This window comes from Malaya genurostris, chromosome 1, assembly GCF_030247185.1.
Source record: "Malaya genurostris strain Urasoe2022 chromosome 1, Malgen_1.1, whole genome shotgun sequence".
In the NCBI taxonomy this organism is placed as follows: Eukaryota; Metazoa; Arthropoda; class Insecta; order Diptera; family Culicidae; genus Malaya; species Malaya genurostris.
The window spans coordinates 144368289-144388456 of NC_080570.1; the positions used below are offsets into that span (position 1 = coordinate 144368289).

The following is a 20168-nucleotide window of genomic DNA, read 5'->3' on the forward strand; positions in this document are numbered from 1 at the left end:
AGCATCTGTATGACGCGTCACAATGTTCATCACCAACAAAACAAAAGGTAATCTTTCTATTTTAAGAACGAAGAATCGATGTGCTATCGAACACACACTAAATATTATTGTTTATTCGAAAGTCAGTCCTCAGAGACTCAGCGACTCGATCGAGAAAAAAAAAGTGCGCCCTTGAAGCACTTCGGTGCCATTTGGCCATTGTTTCACGGCGAAATTATGCAAACAGCAAAGCGGTCTTTTTTGTTTGCCACCCTAAAACCGTTCCACGAATACAACAAATAACCGACGGCGATGATATACGAAATATGAATCCATACGCGTACGTGGCGAAACTACGAACGAAAAATTTCACCCGCTAAGCTTCGCGCTTCTTTTATCTTTTAATTTGCATGATAACACACGCGCTTCGTTTGTGAACACATCGACTGAGGCAGTTCCGCGCGGCCCGGCCGTGAAAGTCTATTCTCCTGGATGTTTGAACTCTTTTTTCACCTTTCTCATAAAGAACGGTTATGCAACCACTGAGAAATCAACTTTGTAGCCAATTTTCTGAGAAAATAGATTAATTTTTGATTATATCGATCCGTGGATTGACATTGTTATTATCGCTTTCATCTGACAGGCTGACGTCAGCTGGCTGGATGATGCAGAGTTAATTCAGTTTGGCGACTTGAAATTCTGTACTTCTATTCTATTTTATATCACTTATTAAAAGTAGATTTAATATAGATTTCAGTAACTAGCGAAATATGTGAGGGCTACTTCAGAAATTTTTACTCAAATGTAGCTCTAAATAAACAAATTATGATCTAAATCTGATTTTCGGTTCCGGAGTATCGGAATGATATGTTCAATTGAATTTAAAAAAGTGTTCCCGAATTTCTCGTTCTCAAATACCGCTGGATCAGTTTTCATAAACTGAAGTTCGAATGAGAAGTCTTATTAGTCCCATAATCTGCTATGGATCCGACTTCCGGTTCCAGAGTAACGTAGTAAAAAAGTGCACCCAATATTCTCAAAATCCGCTGGATCGATGGATCGATTATTACAAGCATAAATTTATAAAGCGGGAACGATAGAACGATCAATATAATTTAATGTTTGAAAATGATTTCATGCAAATGATCACAATTTTTCGATAAAAAAGTGAATCTTGCTTTAATTTTTCCAGCGCCCATTCATGATTAAATTATAGACCAAATGACGATTCATGATTATGTTATAGATCAAACTGAACAAGCTTGACAATGGCACAAGACACGATTCACTCGTGATCTTTCAAAAACAGTGTTGCTAACAAGATTCCAGCAAAAAAACACCCTTTATAAAAGATCTCATAGTCTGAAATTTTATCCGGATACGAAGCAAAATGTGTGGAAAAAACCTGTTTTAATCCACCCAGTGGTGTAATGATGCAATTCTTATATCTCACATGTTCTTATATATAAATAAACACTATTTCCGGTGCTTCAGGAATCGAAAATCGGGAACCATGCTGGTCGGAATCGGTTTGTTTGGTTGTCTATTGATAATGGTTACCGATTGGAGTAGTTTCGAGGCCAGGTTAGAATTTTTATTCTACGTGTTTTGTTTCGCCGCATTTACCCTCTATTCTCCTACATCAATTTCTCATATAAGCGATAATGAGAAAGTCATCATTACACCACTAGGTGGATTAGAACGGGTTCTTGGCATTTCTCATAAAGAAAGGATATTTAATTTTCTGGAAATCTCAATTTTTGGTCGGAGCCCCGGAGACCCATAGTGATATTTACCATTCGACTCAGCCGGACGAGATCAATAAATGTCTGATGCTCTCTAAAAGCTCAATCTTAAACTTAGGCTCATTTGAAAACTGCTCTTGGGTTGTGAATCAAGAACAAAATTCAAATGATTGTCATTTCCGGAGATATAAACGTATAAATGACGTAAACGATAAAACGCATTTTTTCCTCTTCGTTCAATTTTCTTGGAGACAGTTAAACTGATTTCAATAAGCTTAGGCTCGTTTGGAAGCTACTATTGGTGAATTAGACAAGTTAAAATATCGGTCACTTCCCTTTCCGGGAATATAATGGTTTAAGTGACGTAACCGACAAAGAATTTTACTTGTATCTCCTCATTGTTACCAGGAAAAGACCAATGATCAAGTACGAATGGTTTATTGGTGATACTTTTCATCTCGGGGATGTCGTTGGTTATCGTATCAATTTGAATGAATTTGTGTCAAAAAATTGTCCAAATTCGTGTCAGAAATTATCCTCATGGAAAAATACGTTCTATTGAAACCATCAGAGTTTAAAATTGTCACGTATTTTTAATTTGCAATGAAAGAATCCAATCCAACAGCCACATATTCGTTGTTTTACTGTCTCATTTGTAAATGATCGCATCCAATACAAACGAAGAGATACGAAGCATTTTTGCCTCTTACCGCAACGAAAGATAGTATCAACGCCAACGTCACTCGTTGATCTACGACAAGATGGAACCAAAATTACGTCTGACGAATTTTTCAATTCTCATTATTTCTTCAATATAATGAAAATCTGTGAAGTTTGACCAGAACCTCTTTGGAACCCAAAACTACAATAGATAAGGAGTGTATCGAAAATAAGTTAGTAACAAATTTTTCTTTCAAATTATGATAAAAAACGATATTTTATTCAAACTAAAAATTGATCCTTTATTGAACGAGTTTAAACTTGAGCATAATGAAAACCGGATGAAATTTAAGTTATTCCTTCACGAATTTTCGAACTTTTGATCGAACGCTCTTCATCAAGTTCCGGACAAGTGCTGCATCGCATTTTTTGGACGCTTGAGCCTTTTGAACTCCTGCTAGTTCCCAGCTGCCAGTCTTCTTGAATACCCTCTTCACGATTGGCCAGTAACGTTCGATGGATTGAAGTTGAGGGCAATTTGGTGGATTGATATTTTTCTCAACGAAATGTATACCCTTTTCCGCAAGCCAATTGAGGCTGGTTTTGGCATAGTGAGCCGACGCTTAATCCGGCCAAAACAGTGGAGGTGTACTATGCTTCTTATATAAAGGCAGCAATATCTTCTGGAGACACTCAGATCGATAGATTTCTGCATTTATAGTTCCGGTAGTGTAAAAACTGGTTGACTTCAAACCACAGGAACATATTGCTTGCCATACCAGTACCTTTCGACCGAATTTCTCCACTTGAATCGACCTATCTGCATCGCTCACATCCTCCCCAACGACGAAAGGGAAGTACAACTTCCGGGCCCTTGTTGCTGCTCGTTTTTTCTGTTCTACACTTTGTTTCGAAATTTTGGGCTTCTTGTAGGTCTTCAGGTAATTTCGCCTCTTGATACGCTTGATCATTCCGACACTCGTTCCTGCTTTTTTGGCCAAATCACGTATTGACATTGACTTGTTCTTCTTGATTAGAGATACCACTTTCTGGTTGGAATAACCGGATTTTCTGCCTCCTCCTGGTAGCTCATCCAAAAAATAGTGTTCCCCAAACTTAATAATGATGTTTTTAACACTGGCATGATGAATTCCAAACCACTTTGCCGATTTTCGCATAGTAATACCCTTCTCACTTAGCCATGTGTCCAGAACCTTAATTTTCACTTCCTTTTTAATACGCCACATTTTGAAAACGCAGTATTCAAACCGCACAAACAAGAAAACAAACGAAAGCTGACAGTCAAACGCACAGCATGCTGTGATCTGATCATAAAAAACCATCACAAATACATGCGTACAACACAAATGTATGTGGATAGCTTATTTTCGATACACTCCTTACGAGCACCAACAGGTAAATATCATTTAGGGGTTAGCCAAATTTTGTGCTAGGGCACATAACCGTTTTCATTATTTTTACGTTTCGTCTTTGACTCATCAGTGCAGAGCAGTTCAAACTGAACTGCTTAGTGCTAAACTCGGCAGTTCAATTTGAACCGCTAAGCAGACGTAAAGTTTCTGCTACTTACAGAACACTTTTTGTTTTGCAACGAAGTGCAATGTCTTTTCTGACGTGCCGAACGAAAACGTGTTTTCGACTATTTCTGGCCGATGCAGGTATGGTCATTTAGGGGTTAGCCAAATTTTGTGCTAGGGCACATAACCGTTTTCATTATTTTTACGTTTCGTCTTTGACTCATCAGTGCAGAGCAGTTCAAACTGAACTGCTTAGTGCTAAACTCGGCAGTTCAATTTGAACCGCTAAGCAGACGTAAAGTTTCTGCTACTTACAGAACACTTTTTGTTTTGCAACGAAGTGCAATGTCTTTTCTGACGTGCCGAACGAAAACGTGTTTTCGACTATTTCTGGCCGATGCAGGTATGGTCATTTAGGGGTTAGCCAAATTTTGTGCTAGGGCACATAACCGTTTTCATTATTTTTACGTTTCGTCTTTGACTCATCAGTGCTTAGCGGTTCAAATCGAGCTGCCGAGTTTAGCACTAAGCAGTTCAGTTTGAACTGCTCTGCACTGATGAGTCAAAGACGAAACGTAAAAATAATGAAAACGGTTATGTGCCCTAGCACAAAATTTGGCTAACCCCTAAATGACCATACCTGCATCGGCCAGAAATAGTCGAAAACACGTTTTCGTTCGGCACGTCAGAAAAGACATTGCACTTCGTTGCAAAACAAAAAGTGTTCTGTAAGTAGCAGAAACTTTACGTCTGCTTAGCGGTTCAAATTGAACTGCCGAGTTTAGCACTAAGCAGTTCAGTTTGAACTGCTCTGCACTGATGAGTCAAAGACGAAACGTAAAAATAATGAGGTAAATATCATTGTTAATCATTTTCTGTCATTATCGATTCCGGAAGTTTCGGTTGAATATCGATACTGCACAATATACGATTTTCACTGAAAAACCGAAAATAACTGTAAGGGCGAATGACAGAAAGAACACAATTTTCAAACTACTATTCCGCTCTTGTCGGTGCCAGTGGACATGGATCTTCTTCTGAAAATTTGCAAACGGAGCTGAAAGAGTCATTTATTTTTCGTCATTATCGTCTATTTTGAGTCAATGAAAATGATGGAGACAGTGTGAACAGAGTTGCCAGGAGAAAGACATTATCACACCACTAGGTGGATAAAAAAAAGGTTTTTCGTCCTGTTTTGACAGTTTGTGGCTCTGATGTTTGTGTTTTTTTTTGGAACAGGCACGGCAGTTTCGTGCTTTTCGCCGTCGCCGTCCCGACAACGGAAAACTTATCTCCGCACTCATGGTTCGACATGATGAAAGTAGTTAAAAATGAAAATGCTGAAAAACATATTTTCCAGTTTACCCAGAGCAGTTGAACAGTTCAGTAGAGGGGATTGTCTGCAACGGGAGACTGGCACGTTGTTATTATTTTATTTTCGTACTTTCGTAACTGGCAGTAATTTTACATCCTTCGCTTTACGGCGGAGTCTGTTCCATCATCGGTCGGTACACGGGTTTTATTCCAGTGTTTACTAGCTAGTCTACACGAGGAACAGAGCCACAATGGAGTTGCTTGGAGTTGGTTGAACGTAAGAAAACTAGTCCCGGGCACGACGACGACAGCAAATCGGACAGGGTTGTGTCCGAGTGAAATCCCAAACTAGGATCTGAATGACAAAATTATTTCCTAAAACCTACCGGAAATTGTACCCTGAAGTCCGATTAAACCAATCCAAGGGGGGGGGGGGGGTCATCGGCCTAGGCCTTCGCCATGTAGAATATCAACAACCACATCATCCGCCAGAAGAAAAAAATCACTCGAAAAACTTGCTCGACGGATTTTTCCCCCCTGTCGGCTCGAACTAACGCTACAAATATCCTCCGGAAAGAAAGGCACTTGCACTCCCATCCGCAAAATTCCAACACTCGGTACCATTTTCATTTCCCTTACCGCATGACCGTTTTCCCAAGGGATTTAAGCTGACAAGTGGAGTGAATTTTTTTTTCGGCGGCTCTTTTCCTTTTCTGTTTGGCTGAGCCGAATTCAGTTCAAAGCCCCGCATCGGTCGCTTGCCAGTGCAGTAGTCAACTGGCTCAGTCTCTAAAAGAGGGGGGATCGTGATTTTTTGTCGGTTATCTCCATGGGGAAAACTTTAAACTTTGGTATGAGAACCGAAAAAAAAACCTACTGCCGTGCGCTCAGTTTTAAACGGATGTAAATAAAATTTCCCTTTTCCTTTCCCGAGCTCCCGGTACTCATAACGTAAGAAATTGGTCGACAAATTATTTGCGTTTGAACGAACGAACGAACAGTTTTCGCTTCGGTCGTCGTCCACTTCTGCCACTACTGCACCGGGCATAAATATACTCAGTCTTACGGTGGCAGAGTCGGTTTGAAGGAAGTACCACCGAAAAATGAACAAAAACGAAAACGAAAAAAAAATACCAGGCCGAAAATGGCATTAATTTTCCTTTGCTATTTGTTTGTTTCAAGAGCAGTGGAGAGGATTAAGTTTCCCCTCCCCAGTCGTTTGCGACTCGTTTTCCCGGACTCGTCCTGTGGCTGTGTCCTTGATTCGGTGTAACGGGAAATGATATATGAAATTTTTAAATTTACGATGTTGTTTTGCTAACTTTCTCAAGTTGGGCCTTGATTTTGTTAATTATGCAGCTGAGAGTGGCGAAATGGTCGATGGAACACAAACAAACTTTGTACAAAACAAACAAGATGCGATTTTTTTTTGAATACACGATGCCAGAAATTATAGGACTCATAGTTGAAATTCAAGCTTGATCCGATACAGATCGAAAAAGTCTTGTGATTTTAAATCTTATAAGATGCATATAAATAGAGCGGTATTTCACACAAATTTAAATTCAAGAACATGAGAAATTGTGTGATTTGAAAATTACATGGGTTGAAATCGAATGAAATAAAAAAAAACAAAAGACCGTTAGTAACAGCGTGACTTGAACCGAGAAACATTAGATCACAAAGCATGTCAGTTAATTGACTGAACCACAGAAGTACATATCTGCATGATGAATAAATGATACATACAAATCCAAACAGTGACAATGCAAATAACACTCGGATTCTGTAAAATTCTGTACGAATGGAATATTGTGTCATTTGACACGTTAAGTAGTCATAAATTGTATCGTTGGTAGAATTATGTCACCTGTAAAATTCATAATTTCTTTCTGTGGATAAACACTGGTGTGTGATGTGAAAATTTTCACATCAAAACGAAACTGAGTTGACAGTTATTGTGAATCAATCGAGAGCTACTCAGAGGGCGCATTGTAGAATTTGAAACTGAACGAACAGATTGCAGAAGTAAGACTACGCGGGATTTTATGTAGAATACAGTTTCAGAATACAGGTTCAGGACCAGAAGCATGGTCCAAAATCCTGACTGGTGTCCAGAATTAGGATTCAAAATTCAGGTCTTCAGAACTCAGGCATGTTCCAAATTCAAGAACTTAAATTCATTTCGTAGTCCGGAATTCAGGTTCAAATTTCAGATCGACAATTCAGGTCAGAATTCAGGTAAAAAATCCTGCAAAAAGTACAGATTCAGCTCCAGATTCCTGGAATTCAGTTCTGAGTTCAGCTCTGAATTCAGCTCAAGAATCGAGATACCTTATCTAGAACCAGAATCCGGGTGCCGAACTCAGCTTCAGAACCCAGGTTCAAAATCAAGGTTCTGAACTTAAGTTCACAGTATAGTTCGAGAATCCAGGTCCTGAATCCATCAACAAAACCCAGGATCACAATTCAAGTCACCAATTCAGGTTTAGAATCTGGATCTAAATTCAAGCTCCAGGTTTAGGATCCCGGCCAAAGTCTAAGTCCAGAATATCGATCCCAAAACCAGTTCTGGTCTCCAAAGCTCAAGTCCTGAAAACAGATATGGTTCAAAATCAAGAACTAGAATCCTTGTCCAGGTCCAGAATTTAGGTTCAAAGTGCAGGTCGAGGTTAAGAATTCCTGAACAAAAGTTCAAATTTAACTCCATGATTCTGGTCCAGATCCCAGGTTCAGGTCAAGAATCCAAGTGAAGACACCAGGTGTCGGGTTCTAGTCCTAAATTCAGTTCCAGTATTGGGGTCCCGCGTCCAGAGCCAGTGTCCCGGTCCTGAAATCGACAATCCAAAATAAAGGTCCTGGTGACGGTCCGGAATTCCAATCCAGAATTCAAGTTCACAATTTAGTGCCCGAATCCAGGAATCAATTCTGAAACTAAAAACAATATCCAAGTTCAGAATTCAAGTCCATCTGAGATCACGGTCCAAAATGATGGTCCAGAATTCTGATACAGAATTCAACTTGTCCATAATCCAGACTTAGAATACTGGTCCCAAATGTTGGTACAGAACACAGGCCTTAAGTTCTGGTACAGAATTAAGGTTCTGATTCTAGGTCCAGAATTGAGGTCCAAAATTCTGGTCCACGTCCAGAACCCATTTCCATAATTCATGTTAAAGCTCAGAGTCCCGGTCAAGAATCGAGCTTCAGGTCGAAAATTTTGGTTCAGAAACCGGAACCAATATTCCGGTTGAGGCCCGAATTAAGTTCTAGAACTCAACTCTACTATTTAGCGCCATTACAGAATCCGAATCCAGAATTTACGTTCACAATTCAGGTTTGAAATCCAGTTCATATATCCAATACTCAAATCCCGGGCCAGAATGCAGGTCGAAGTAAAAAAGATTTTGTTGTTAAGAACAGAATTTAGATGAAAAATACAAGTAAAATCCAAAATCAAGATCCAGAATCCATGTCCATAGTGGGATTCAGAATCAAGGCTCGAAGCTCTGGTCTTCAGAACTCAAGTCCAGAATTCAAATAAGGACCGAAATCAAAAACTAGAATCAATGTCCGGATCCAGAATTCAGATTCAAGTTCTCATCGTGAGTTCAGGTCAAGAATTCCTGAACAAGAGCCCAGATCCAGCTACATGGACCAGGTCTTGATTTCAGAATTCAGGTCAAGAATCCAAATTCATGAAAAAGCTCCCGGGCTCCTGATCCTGAATTCAGTTCCAGAATCGAGGTCCCGAGTTCAAAGTTAGAATTCCGATCCAGAATTCATGTTCATCACAAGTAAGTTCCAGAATCAAGGTGCTGAAACCAAAAACAAGGTCCAGGTTCAGGGTTGTAGTTCGAAATTCAGGTTCAGTATTTGGATCGAAAATCTTGGTCCAGTTCTATGATCTCGGTTTAAGTCTAAGTTCGGGTTCCAGATCCAGGGCCAGAATCCCGGTCCCAAGTTTTGGTATAGAATCAAGATCATGAATTTCGGTCCAGAATCCTGATGCTGATTCTAGATTTATGAGTGAGGTCCAAAGTCCCGGTGAAGAGGCCAAGTTCACGCCCAGAACCATCTCCATAATCCAGATCAAGAATTCATGTACAGAATACGAATCCAGAATTCAAGTTCACAATTCAGTTTTAAAATCCCGGTCCTAAATATAATATTAAGTTAATGGTCCAGAATTCTGGTCCAAAAAGTTAGGTCCATAGGTCAACCTTGACTCCTGTTCACAATTTAGTTCCAGAATCCAGACCTCGAAGCCAAATCTAAATATCCAATTGTAGGATCACGGTCTAAGTCTAAGTCCAGAATCCAGTTCCCGAATCTGGGCCCGAATTGAGATCCATAGTCCCAGTCGCAAACTTTGGTACAAGTTCAAAATCCTGAGTTCTGGTCCACACTCCAGGTACTGATTCTAGGTCCAGAATTTAGGTCCAAAGTTCCGATCCAGAATTCAGATCCTCATCCAGAACTGACGCCCAGATTTCAGGTTCAGATCTACAGTCCCGGTGCAATTCAAGTTAAGAATTCTGGCTCAAAATTCCGAACCTATATTCCGGTTGAGGTCCCGAATTCATATTCTGAATTCAGTTACAGAATCCGATTTCAAAATTCTGTGCCAGAATCAAGATCAAGAATCCGAATCCAGGATTCAAGTTCACAATTTAGTTTCAGCCCTGAATTCAAGTAAGAGGCAAAATCAAGATCTAAAAACCTGTTTCAAAATTCAGGTTCGAAACCCAGATCCAAAATAAAGTCCAGATTTAGGTCCGGAATTCTGATCCGAAAATTAAGTTTACAATTTAGTTCCAGTATCCAGTCCAGGTTCAGAATTCAAGTCCACAATCAGGGATGTAAATCTAAAATTAAGGTGCAGATCAAAGTCTAAGTCAGGTTTCGAATCCCGTTTTCAAATCGTGTTACAGAATCCATATTGAATCCAGGTTTAGAATTCTGATCGAAAATCCAGGCCTAGAATGGAGTTCAAAGTTCTAGGTCCATAATAATGATCCCAAGTCCATAATTCAGAATCAAGCCCAGAGTCCCGATCCAGAATCGAGCTTCAGAAGTCAGATTCACAATTACGGTCAAGAGTTCAGAATCCAGATTTCAAGTTCACAATTGGGTCTCGAAATCCATGTCCTAAATCCTGGCTTCAGAATCCAGATCTAGAACTTAGGTTTGAAATTTCAGTCCAGAAACCAGGTCGAAGATCAGAATCAATATTCAAAAACGTCGGGTCCAGTGACCAGCTTCCGAATTCAAGCCCTGAACCAAAAATCAAGGTCCAGAATTCAGGTCTACATACAAGGACCAGGTTATTGGTATAAGATTAAGAATCCAGGTCAATAGTTCATGTCATGAATTCTAAAATCCAGTTCCGAATTTTTGTACAGAATTCAAGTTAACAGAAGTTCACGAAGCTGGAACTTCAATCGGGCCTGGACCTGTACATACCATATTACGGGTTCATTTCCAGGTCCAGAATCGGAATCGTGGTTATTTAATTATGCAGCTATTGTTATTGCATATTTAGATTAGAATAACTACTTATTTAAAAACGTCCTATTTTCTGAGTCGATTTTTCCATGCATTTTGAGACATGGCAGTGAAAAAATTGAAAAAAAACATTGCTTCAAAAAAAAAATTTCCGGTCGGTCGGTAGTCGGTATATCTGAGATATTTTAAGCACACAGTTCGAAAAAAATTTGTGATTTTTCATCTTATAAGATAAATGGATAAATGGAGCATCGTATTTCACACAAACTTATATTCAAGAATATATTAACTTGTGTGATTTGAAAATGACATGGCTTGTAATCGAATAAAATAAAAAACAACAGATGATCGATAACTATAGCGCGGCTTGAACTGAGAAACATTAGATCACAAAGCACGCCGCTAATCGGCTAAACCACAAAAGCACATATCTGCTTTATGAATAATTGATACATATAAATCCATAAAGCGGCCCTTGGTAGCCGAATGCAAATTACACTCGGAAGTAGTAAAATTCGAATGAATCAATACGTCGTTATTCAGAATAAGGGTGATTGCGTCATTTGACAAGTTAAGTAATTATGAATTGTAACGTTTGTATAATTATGTTACCTGTAAAATTCATAATTTTTTCTGTGTATAAATAAAACTCTAATGTTCCGTTAGAGAAGGGGTAGTCTTTTTACCTTGTTCACCTTTCGCGCCTTCGTCCATTAATCCGGCGTTGCTGTTGCTGGTTATATTAACATCAGCGGCACCCATCGAAAATCTATGTACTTTCGTTGTATTGTAGTATTTTATGTCGTACTGATACAATTTACACATATTTAGACAAACAGTTTACTGCCAGTTCCATTCATATTCACGTCAATCCGGTTGTGTTTCTGGCATCACCCACCCTTCTCTTATAGTTCTGTTTGCAACGCCGGTTTGAATAATTGTATATCCCAAAACCGCAACTATTGATCAACCCGCTCGAGTGTATATTTTAATTCATAATATGTACATACAAATCGAAATCCATCAACCAACAAGCCGCATAAAAATGCCTTCATATTTATGAGCCGAAATTTATGTCCATAATCAAAGATGGATGGCGAATAGCGTCCCCGGGAACTGGTACAACGCTTGAACCCTGTCCCATCGATTTAGGACAGGGTCTTTCAATTCCACTTGTCAAACGCTTCAGATCCCACATCCGACATCGAAACTGGTCTGTTCTGTGCAGCACAATAGCCATTCGTTCAATCTGGGCGAATTCCGAAGATAGGAAGGACCAGATGAATAGATGATTGATGATGGTAACAATATTTGCTCGACGCTTCCACAAGAGGAGAAAAGAAAAATTACTACAATTAGCCTGACAGTAACTCGATTCCACTTAGTCTAGCTAATCACTGATACCGAAACTGGACTGCCCAATGGACCAAAGCCAAACAAAAAAAAAAAGAAACCAATTTTGGGAATTAGTCCCCTAAGTGCTCTCTTCTCAAACGACACTCCATCGAGTTCTAAGATTGAACTGCTGCTGCTTCTGGTCGTTCTTCCCATAACCCCGTGGACCTGTTGATTGCCATTGTTCCGGCAGCTATTCACGCCGGATGACTTCCCGGAATCACTTTCTAGCTTCTCAAGTGAATTCCATTTCGGGCAGACTCCTCTCACGCGATCGTTCTGCTTCAGTCATCATCACTCAGCGATAATTGGGTCTGGTTGAAAGCACACGGACTTCATTATGTAGGCAGCATTTCTCCCGACCGTGGCCATCAATCGACAAGCTGACAGAGTCGAAATCGAAATTTCGATACTCTGCAACACCTGGTTCAAGCAATCGGAGACCAATTTGCGGGGATTCTATTATGTTGAGTTTGAATAGCCGGAGCCGGAGCGAGTGGTGCGGGAGAACGCACAATTTGCTACAGTAATCTAAAGTGTATTTTTTTTTCGTCGCCTACTTTGATAGTCTGGTCGAACCAATGTTGGAATTATTAGTTTTTTTTTCTTTCTCCAATTCAATTTAGCTTCAAATGACAGGTGTCAAATTTCCAGTTGACTGTCAACGTGGTGACTAAGGCCGCATTACATTAAAACTTTTTTTTTTGTTAGGATAATTTCTGACACGAATTTTGGGCTGATTTTTAACGCAAACTCATTCAGATAAGAAACCGGAATCGGTTTATTTGGACGTGTACTAATAATGGCTACCGATTGAAGTAGTTTTAGTGTCAATTTAGAATTTTTTTACGTTTCTTGTTTCGCTCCTTGGTGTAATATTTTCAACACACTTTGCTCTTTAATTACGGAACCAGAATTCAGTAGTTTAGCATGGAACCATAAAATCATCCATTTGAATCTTAGTTTGCAAAAATCGGTCTGAGAAAAGTGAGAAAGTAGTTTAAAATTAAAATTTTTGCACTAATCACCCTAACATTCCAAACCCAGAATTCGGATCCAGATGCAAGTCAGCAGTTATGTAAAGGACCATAAAACCAATCGTTTGAATCTAAGTTTGTAAAAGTCGGTCAAGGTCTGAGAAAAGTTAGTACGCATATTTTCATTGTTTTTTGCACATTTTACCCGATAACTCATAACCCGGATCCAAACAAAATTCAGGAATTTTGTATGGAACCACAAGATCTTTCATTTGAATTTGAATTTGTGAAAATCGCACATTTTTACCCCATAATTCCGGAACCGAAAGTCGGATCCAAATATTATTCAGGAATTTTGAATAGGACCACAAGACCATTCATTTGAATATTAGTTTGTGAAAATCGTTCCAGCAATCTCCGAGAAACATTAGTTAAAAAAAAGTTTACATACACACACATAGACATTTTGCGTACTAGACGGACTGAGTCGAATGGTATATGACACTCGTCCGTGCAGGCCTCGGCTCAAAAGTCAGTTTTCACAGTGTTTGCATAACCTTTCTAAATGAGAAAGGCAAAAAGTGCAAATAGAAAAAAAAAACAGTTTTGTCGGTTTTGGTTTTAACTCTCATGCACGTAACGCTTCGCAACACCTATAACATACTAATAGTAATGCTTGTAACGCTTCATAACTTCTAAAACTATCAAACAAGTAACGCGTGTCACACTTCATAACGCCTTTTACATACTTGACAGTTACTCACGTAGCGCTTCGTAACGCCTGTAACATACAAACAGTTAACGCTTGTAACGCTTCATAACATCTATTGCCTACAAAATTGTAGCATATGTAACGCTTCATAACACTTATTACGTACTATAAAGTAACGCATGTAATGCTATAACAACACCTATAAATCGTAACACCTATAAATCACAAAAAAGTAACGCATGTAGCTTTTCGTAACGCATATGAAAAAGTAACACATGTAACGCTTATAACATACAAGAAGGTAACACTTCGTAACACCTAAAACTTACAAAAAAGTAACGCGTGTATCGCTTTGTAACATCTGAAACTGACAATGAAGTAACGCTTCGTGACACCTAAAAGTCACAAAAAGTAACGCTTCGTAACACCTAAAAGTCCGAAAAAAGTAACGAATATTTCGCTTCGTAACGTCAACAACGTAATAAAAAGTAACGCTTTGTTACGCCCATAATATTCTTAAATGTAGCGCATGTAAGGCTTTGTATCATCCATAACATACTAAAAGTAACGCATGTAACGTTTCGTAACAAATATTAGTCACAAAATCTAACGCATATATCAAAAAATAACCTACAAAAGAGTAACGCATGTAACGTTCCGAAATTACTGTAACATATGTAACACCAATAATTCGTATAAAAGTAACGCATGTAACGCTTCTTAACGTTACGTACATTATATACTTCAAAGTAACGCATTTAACGCTTCGTAACGTCTATAATAATAAGCCTATTAGGCCTATTACATGTTTAAAAGTAACGCATGTAACGTCCTATAACAAACTAAAAGTTAATGCTTCGTAACACCTTAAAGTAACGCTTCGTAACGCATATGACATACGAAAAAGTAACGAAAAAAAATACTTCGTAACGCCTATAACATACTAAAAGGTAACGTATGTAGCATTTCGTAACACCGAAAATTCACCAAAAATTAACGCTTCGTTACCTCTAACACTTACACAAAAGTAACGCATGTAACGCTTCATAACATCTAGAAATCACAAAAAGTAACGAATGTAACTTTTCGTAACGCATATGACATACAAAAATGTAACGCTTCATAACACCTATAATGCACTATAAGATAACGCTTCGTAACACCTTAAACCCTTGAAAAAGTAACTCAGTAACGCTTCGTACCACTTTAAACTCTAAAAAATGTAACATCCAAAACTGACAATGAAGATATGCTTCGTAATATCTAAATTTCACAGAAAAGTAACTCATGTAACACTTCGTAGCACCTAAAACTCTAAAAAGTTACGCATGTATCACTTTGTAACATCTAAAACTGACAAAAAAGTAACGCAGCGTTCCATAGTTCATAAAAAGTATCGTAACGTCTACAACATACTAAAAAGTAACGCTTTGTAACACCTTTAACATACTCAAGTGTAGCGCATGTAACGCTTTGTATCTTCTATAGCATACTATAAGTAACACATGTAATACTACATAACACCTACAACATACTAAAAAGTAACGCATGTAACGTTTCGTAACACCTATAAACCACAAAATCTAACGCATATAACACAACTAACCTACAAAAGAGTAACGCATGTAACGCTCTGTAACTACTACAAAATACTATAAAGTAACGCATGTAACGCTTCGTAACACAGATAACTCTTAACAAAAATAACACATAAAATGCTTTGTTACACCCATAATTCGTAAAAAAGTAACGCAGGTAACGATTCGTAACGTTACATATATTATATACTTCAAAGTAACGCATGTAATGCTTCGTAACGTCTATAATATACTAAAATCCATCGAATGCAACGCCTATTACATGCTTAAAAGTAACGCCCATAACATATTTAAAAGTAACGCATGTAACGCTTCGTAAAACCTATAACATACTAAAAGTTAACGCTTCGTGCCATCTAAAAATCACAAAAAGTAACGCTTCGTAACGCATATGAAAAAGTAACGTACATAATGCTTCGTAATGCTTATAACATACTAAAAAGACACGCTTTGTAACACCTAAAACTCACAAAATGTGACGTATGTAATGTTTTGTTACTACTAAAAATCACAAAAAAGTGAACACCTGAAATTCACGAAAAAATAATGTATGAAACGCCTATAAATCACAAAAAAGTTAAGGCATGTTACACTTCGTTACTTCTAAAAATCACGACAAAGTAACGCATGTATTTCTTTCGTAACACATATAACATACAAAAAATTATCGCATGTAACGCTTCGTAACACAAAAAAACACGAAAATTAACGCATGTAACGCTTCGGTACACCTAAAACTCACAAAAAAGTAACGTGTGTAATTCTACGTAATACCTATAAATCACAAAAAATAACGCATGTTACACTTCGTGACTCCTGTAACATACTAAAAGATAACGCTCCGTAATGCCTATGACATACTAAAAAGTGACGCATGTAACGCTTCGTAACGCCCATAACATACTAAAAAGAAACTCATGTAACACCTCAAATTTTTACAAAAGTTCCGCATGTAACACTCCATAACACCTATAATATACTAAAAAAAGCGCATATTACTCTTCGTAGCATTTATAACTCACGAACAAGTAACGCATGTAAATTTTTGTAACGATAAGCGTTACAACATACAAAAAATGTAATGTATGGACCCTATAAATCACAAAAAATAACGCATGTTATGCTTCGTGACACCTAAAACTCACAAAAATGTAACGTATGCAACGTTTCATGCTGTCGGGTGCGTCATTCATCAGAAAACCACATTTCATTTGTTAAGAGAAATCTGTACAAAATCTGTACTCTAATTTAAAGCAGTATGCGAACGCAAAAATCTATACAATACAGATAAATCTGTACAAATGGCATCTCTGGCTCTGCATTTTGTTTTTAGAAGGGCCAATGCCTAAATAGTAACAATTCTAAAAATATCGTGTGTTGTCTTATAGTTGGCATTAGGCCCTTTTTAAGAAGAATTCTGACATTTTGAACCTGAGACTGTTGCAATGTGCAATGTTTTGTTTTGATTGCTGTCGCGGTTGCTAATTAATAGGGCGAATAAAGGACCAACGATAGGATGAATAAAAATCCTTTGAGATGAAATTAGGAGTAGAGTAGTGAACATATCAGAAGTGTTTTTAGTGTTTTTCGAATATTATTTTCATTTACCAGAAATGTGAACCAATTCTCAATGTGGAGCAAGGCGAGCTAAGCAGAAATATGAGAAAAATCATAGTGATATTAGTGGCTAAATCAGGTTTTTAAGGTAACGTTCTTACAAATGAGATGAAATAGGGGGTCCTTAACCTATGAAAGTACATAGCCGGAAAAAATGAACGGAACATGAAATCCGTCTCCATTCAACTACAACCGAAAGGACTTGATTTATTAGATATTCTATCAAAATTAACTAACGTTAGTTATCGGAACAATTTTACGGGAGCAAGAATTTCTCGCATCCGACGCTCATTCCATATTGTGAACATTTCAAAGAAATAACGTTAAGCCTGAAGTCGCCATCTTGGATTTTGAAACTACATTAAGTTTTTTTACAAAATTGCAGGATACGAATATTCATATTATAAACTCATCTTTTCCCACGAAGTAGGCTCGTAAAAAAAAGTCTACGTAAATTCGACCGTCTTATTTCCTGTTTCGGTACACTGTGCGTCATCATCGTCATCAAATTCCATTGCACATCAACCTACGCTCGTTCAAATTTCGCCATCAATTACTGTTGACCGTGTTCTGTTTTTTTTTTCATTCAGGTGGCCTCTTTCACCCGGATGACGACCATCAGGAGATTGCGTTCCGGTACGCGGTCGAGAAGATCAACTCGGACCGCACGATTCTACCGCGCTCCAAGCTGCTGGCCCAGATCGAACGGATCTCGCCCCAGGACAGCTTTCTGGCATCGAAGCGCGGTAAGTTGAACACCTAAATACTGCTTACGGAACGAGATTTAAATAACGGATATTTTTTTTTTGTTTTATTGTTATTTTGCTGCTCCCGTCTCGCGCCTACAAACAGTTTGTCACCTGCTGCGGGTCGGCGTGGCAGCCATCTTTGGGCCGCAGTCGTCGCACACGGCAAGCCACGTGCAGAGCATCTGCGATACGATGGAGGTAAGTGCGGAGATCGATTTCCTTTTGTCGTTTCTTTTTTTTGTTCTATTGCTACAGATTCGTGGTCAGAATTTTCATGATAAAACAAAAAAAATAATCAGTCTTCTTAATTCCTACAACGAAGACTAACCTCAGTTTCTTTCGTTCGTCGTTGAATAACTCGGAAAGTACCGGAAAATGTTATTCTGTCATGACCCAGTTCTTTTTTTGTTGTTTTGCGCAACTGTAAATTTCAGTCTCCCCCTTGCGACCCGAGAAGTCAGCGGCCGCAGCAACTCGAAAGTTGAAAACTAACTATGCAAACTTCTATCCGCAAGAGTTGATATTTGGCTTGTTGTCAGTTCGAACTCTCGACTTTCGTACCCTTCTCGGAAATCGGATACGGTACTGTGTCGGGCTTTTTTTTGTCGGCAGAAGAGTCTCGCCAGAGCGTTGAAAACAGAAAAGTTTCTACTGATGGGTGTACAAAAAAAAACAATGCGATAGAATTAACAGACTTGATAGTGGCTTCATGTGCACCGCTCTGTTAGCGACGGTGTTTTTTTTTGGTTCAATTTTGATTGGGGAAAGATGAAAGAATAGTTTCAAGCTTTTCTGTTAACAAGTTTGTGTGCCAAACATGTTCTAGATCAGTTGTTCTGGAAGTGAGGTACCGAGCTCATAAACAAGTGGTCGGTATTGAAGTTTATCATAACCTATTAATGATCGTTTTCGATTGGAAATTTGAAAATGCATTGAAGTTATAGACTTTTGATTGTATTGAGCATTGTTTTTATGCTATCTTGTATCTTGCTTTTGTAGCTACATAAAATTACACACAGTAAAAAAAGTAAGTAACTAAATGTACTCATGTAGCAACGGTTTCGGAATCACACGCAATTTTCGAAAGTAGTTTGCAATAAACATGAATCAGAAACTCATTGAACCTCGGCATGCCAAATGCAGCTGTTACCGACATTTGTCACCTTCCCCTACCAGAATTAAGTGTTAAAGTGGATAAACCGATAAATATTCGAAAGCTCAACGGAAGCTTCCAGCTGGGGCAAATGAATTGCTTTAGTTTGGCGTTCGACTTTGTTTCATTTGGTGGAAAGTTTTCGCTGGTTTTCCGGAAACATCCCCTACACATGCTGTCAGTACTGGACTTACTTGCCTGGTATGCACTTCTGTATAATTCTATACATCTTTCTCTCTCTCTGTCTACCGTCTTTGTAACGAACCTAGGAAAGTTTTCCGATAGAATTTAATTGAAACTTCGGAATCACTTGTAACCGTTGGATGGATTCCAATAAAAGGGCTGCAGCTGCAGTTCCGAAGGGGATTTGTGTTGTAGCTCATGAAATTAAAACTTTTAATTCGCAAACTTGGTATCGCAGATTACTGAAAAGAAGTAATTGAAAGATTAGCCAACATTCCTGTAGAAGATAAACTAACTCGCACAGTTTATCTTTAAGATTAAAGAGTCCAAAGTGAATATTAATTTCTCTGTAAATGGTATTTCTTGTTTCAACTTCGTTGATTTATCTTCGGGACAACTGTCAGAGCTAGCTTGTATTAGAAGGTTTCCTTATTGGAAACTATATAACAAAAACTATGCAATTTGTGTCATGTGCACTTAACTCTTTTCACTTGTGTTACGTTTTGTATTTGACCTATCAGTGCATTAGCAGTTTCTGTTGGACTGCTAATGCCACCTTGCGGTTCAACGTAAACCGTCAGGAGGACAGAGAGAGTAAATGCTTTTCGTAAATCGCTTATTTTGTACCTAAGTTTGAAGTCTATACTGATGTCTCAGACAAAAATATCCACACGTTGAACGGACTTCAATTGACATGGTTTGATCAAGCAAAATATTTAGGTTTCACGTAGGGTTATTTTACCAATAGTTATCTCATTAGTAGAGTCGTTCAGAATTATCGTTTAACAAAATAAACTCGAATGTTTTGCATGATTAGAAGTATTCGTGGAAAAATATTGAGAAATAGGTCGGTGAAGAGGTATTTTTGAAGACGCTTCTTGAAAATCATGATTTGCGGTGTTCATTGTATCTTAGCGCAGACTTATCAGAAGTCAACAAATCATAGCAGCATAGTTAGAGTAGAAGTTTTTCTAGAACCTAACGTTTCTGTTTGTTTTTTTCGGATTTTCGGTGGTTGTTCAAAGTGAAACTGCGATTTT

The 20168-nt window shown here is 38.3% G+C and overlaps 1 protein-coding gene across 5 annotated transcripts in view; it reads left to right on the plus strand.

Annotated features, from left to right (window-relative positions):
• Positions 1-20168, plus strand: part of LOC131426045 (glutamate receptor ionotropic, kainate 2) — a 318947-nt gene that overhangs the window by 53221 nt on the left and 245558 nt on the right. For all 5 annotated transcript variants that reach the window (XM_058588453.1, XM_058588455.1, XM_058588452.1 and 2 more), the window contains exons 2-3: positions 17634-17789; positions 17896-17990. In XM_058588453.1, the coding sequence (XP_058444436.1) occupies positions 17634-17789; positions 17896-17990 (251 nt within the window). The remainder of the gene's footprint in view (positions 1-17633; positions 17790-17895; positions 17991-20168) is intronic.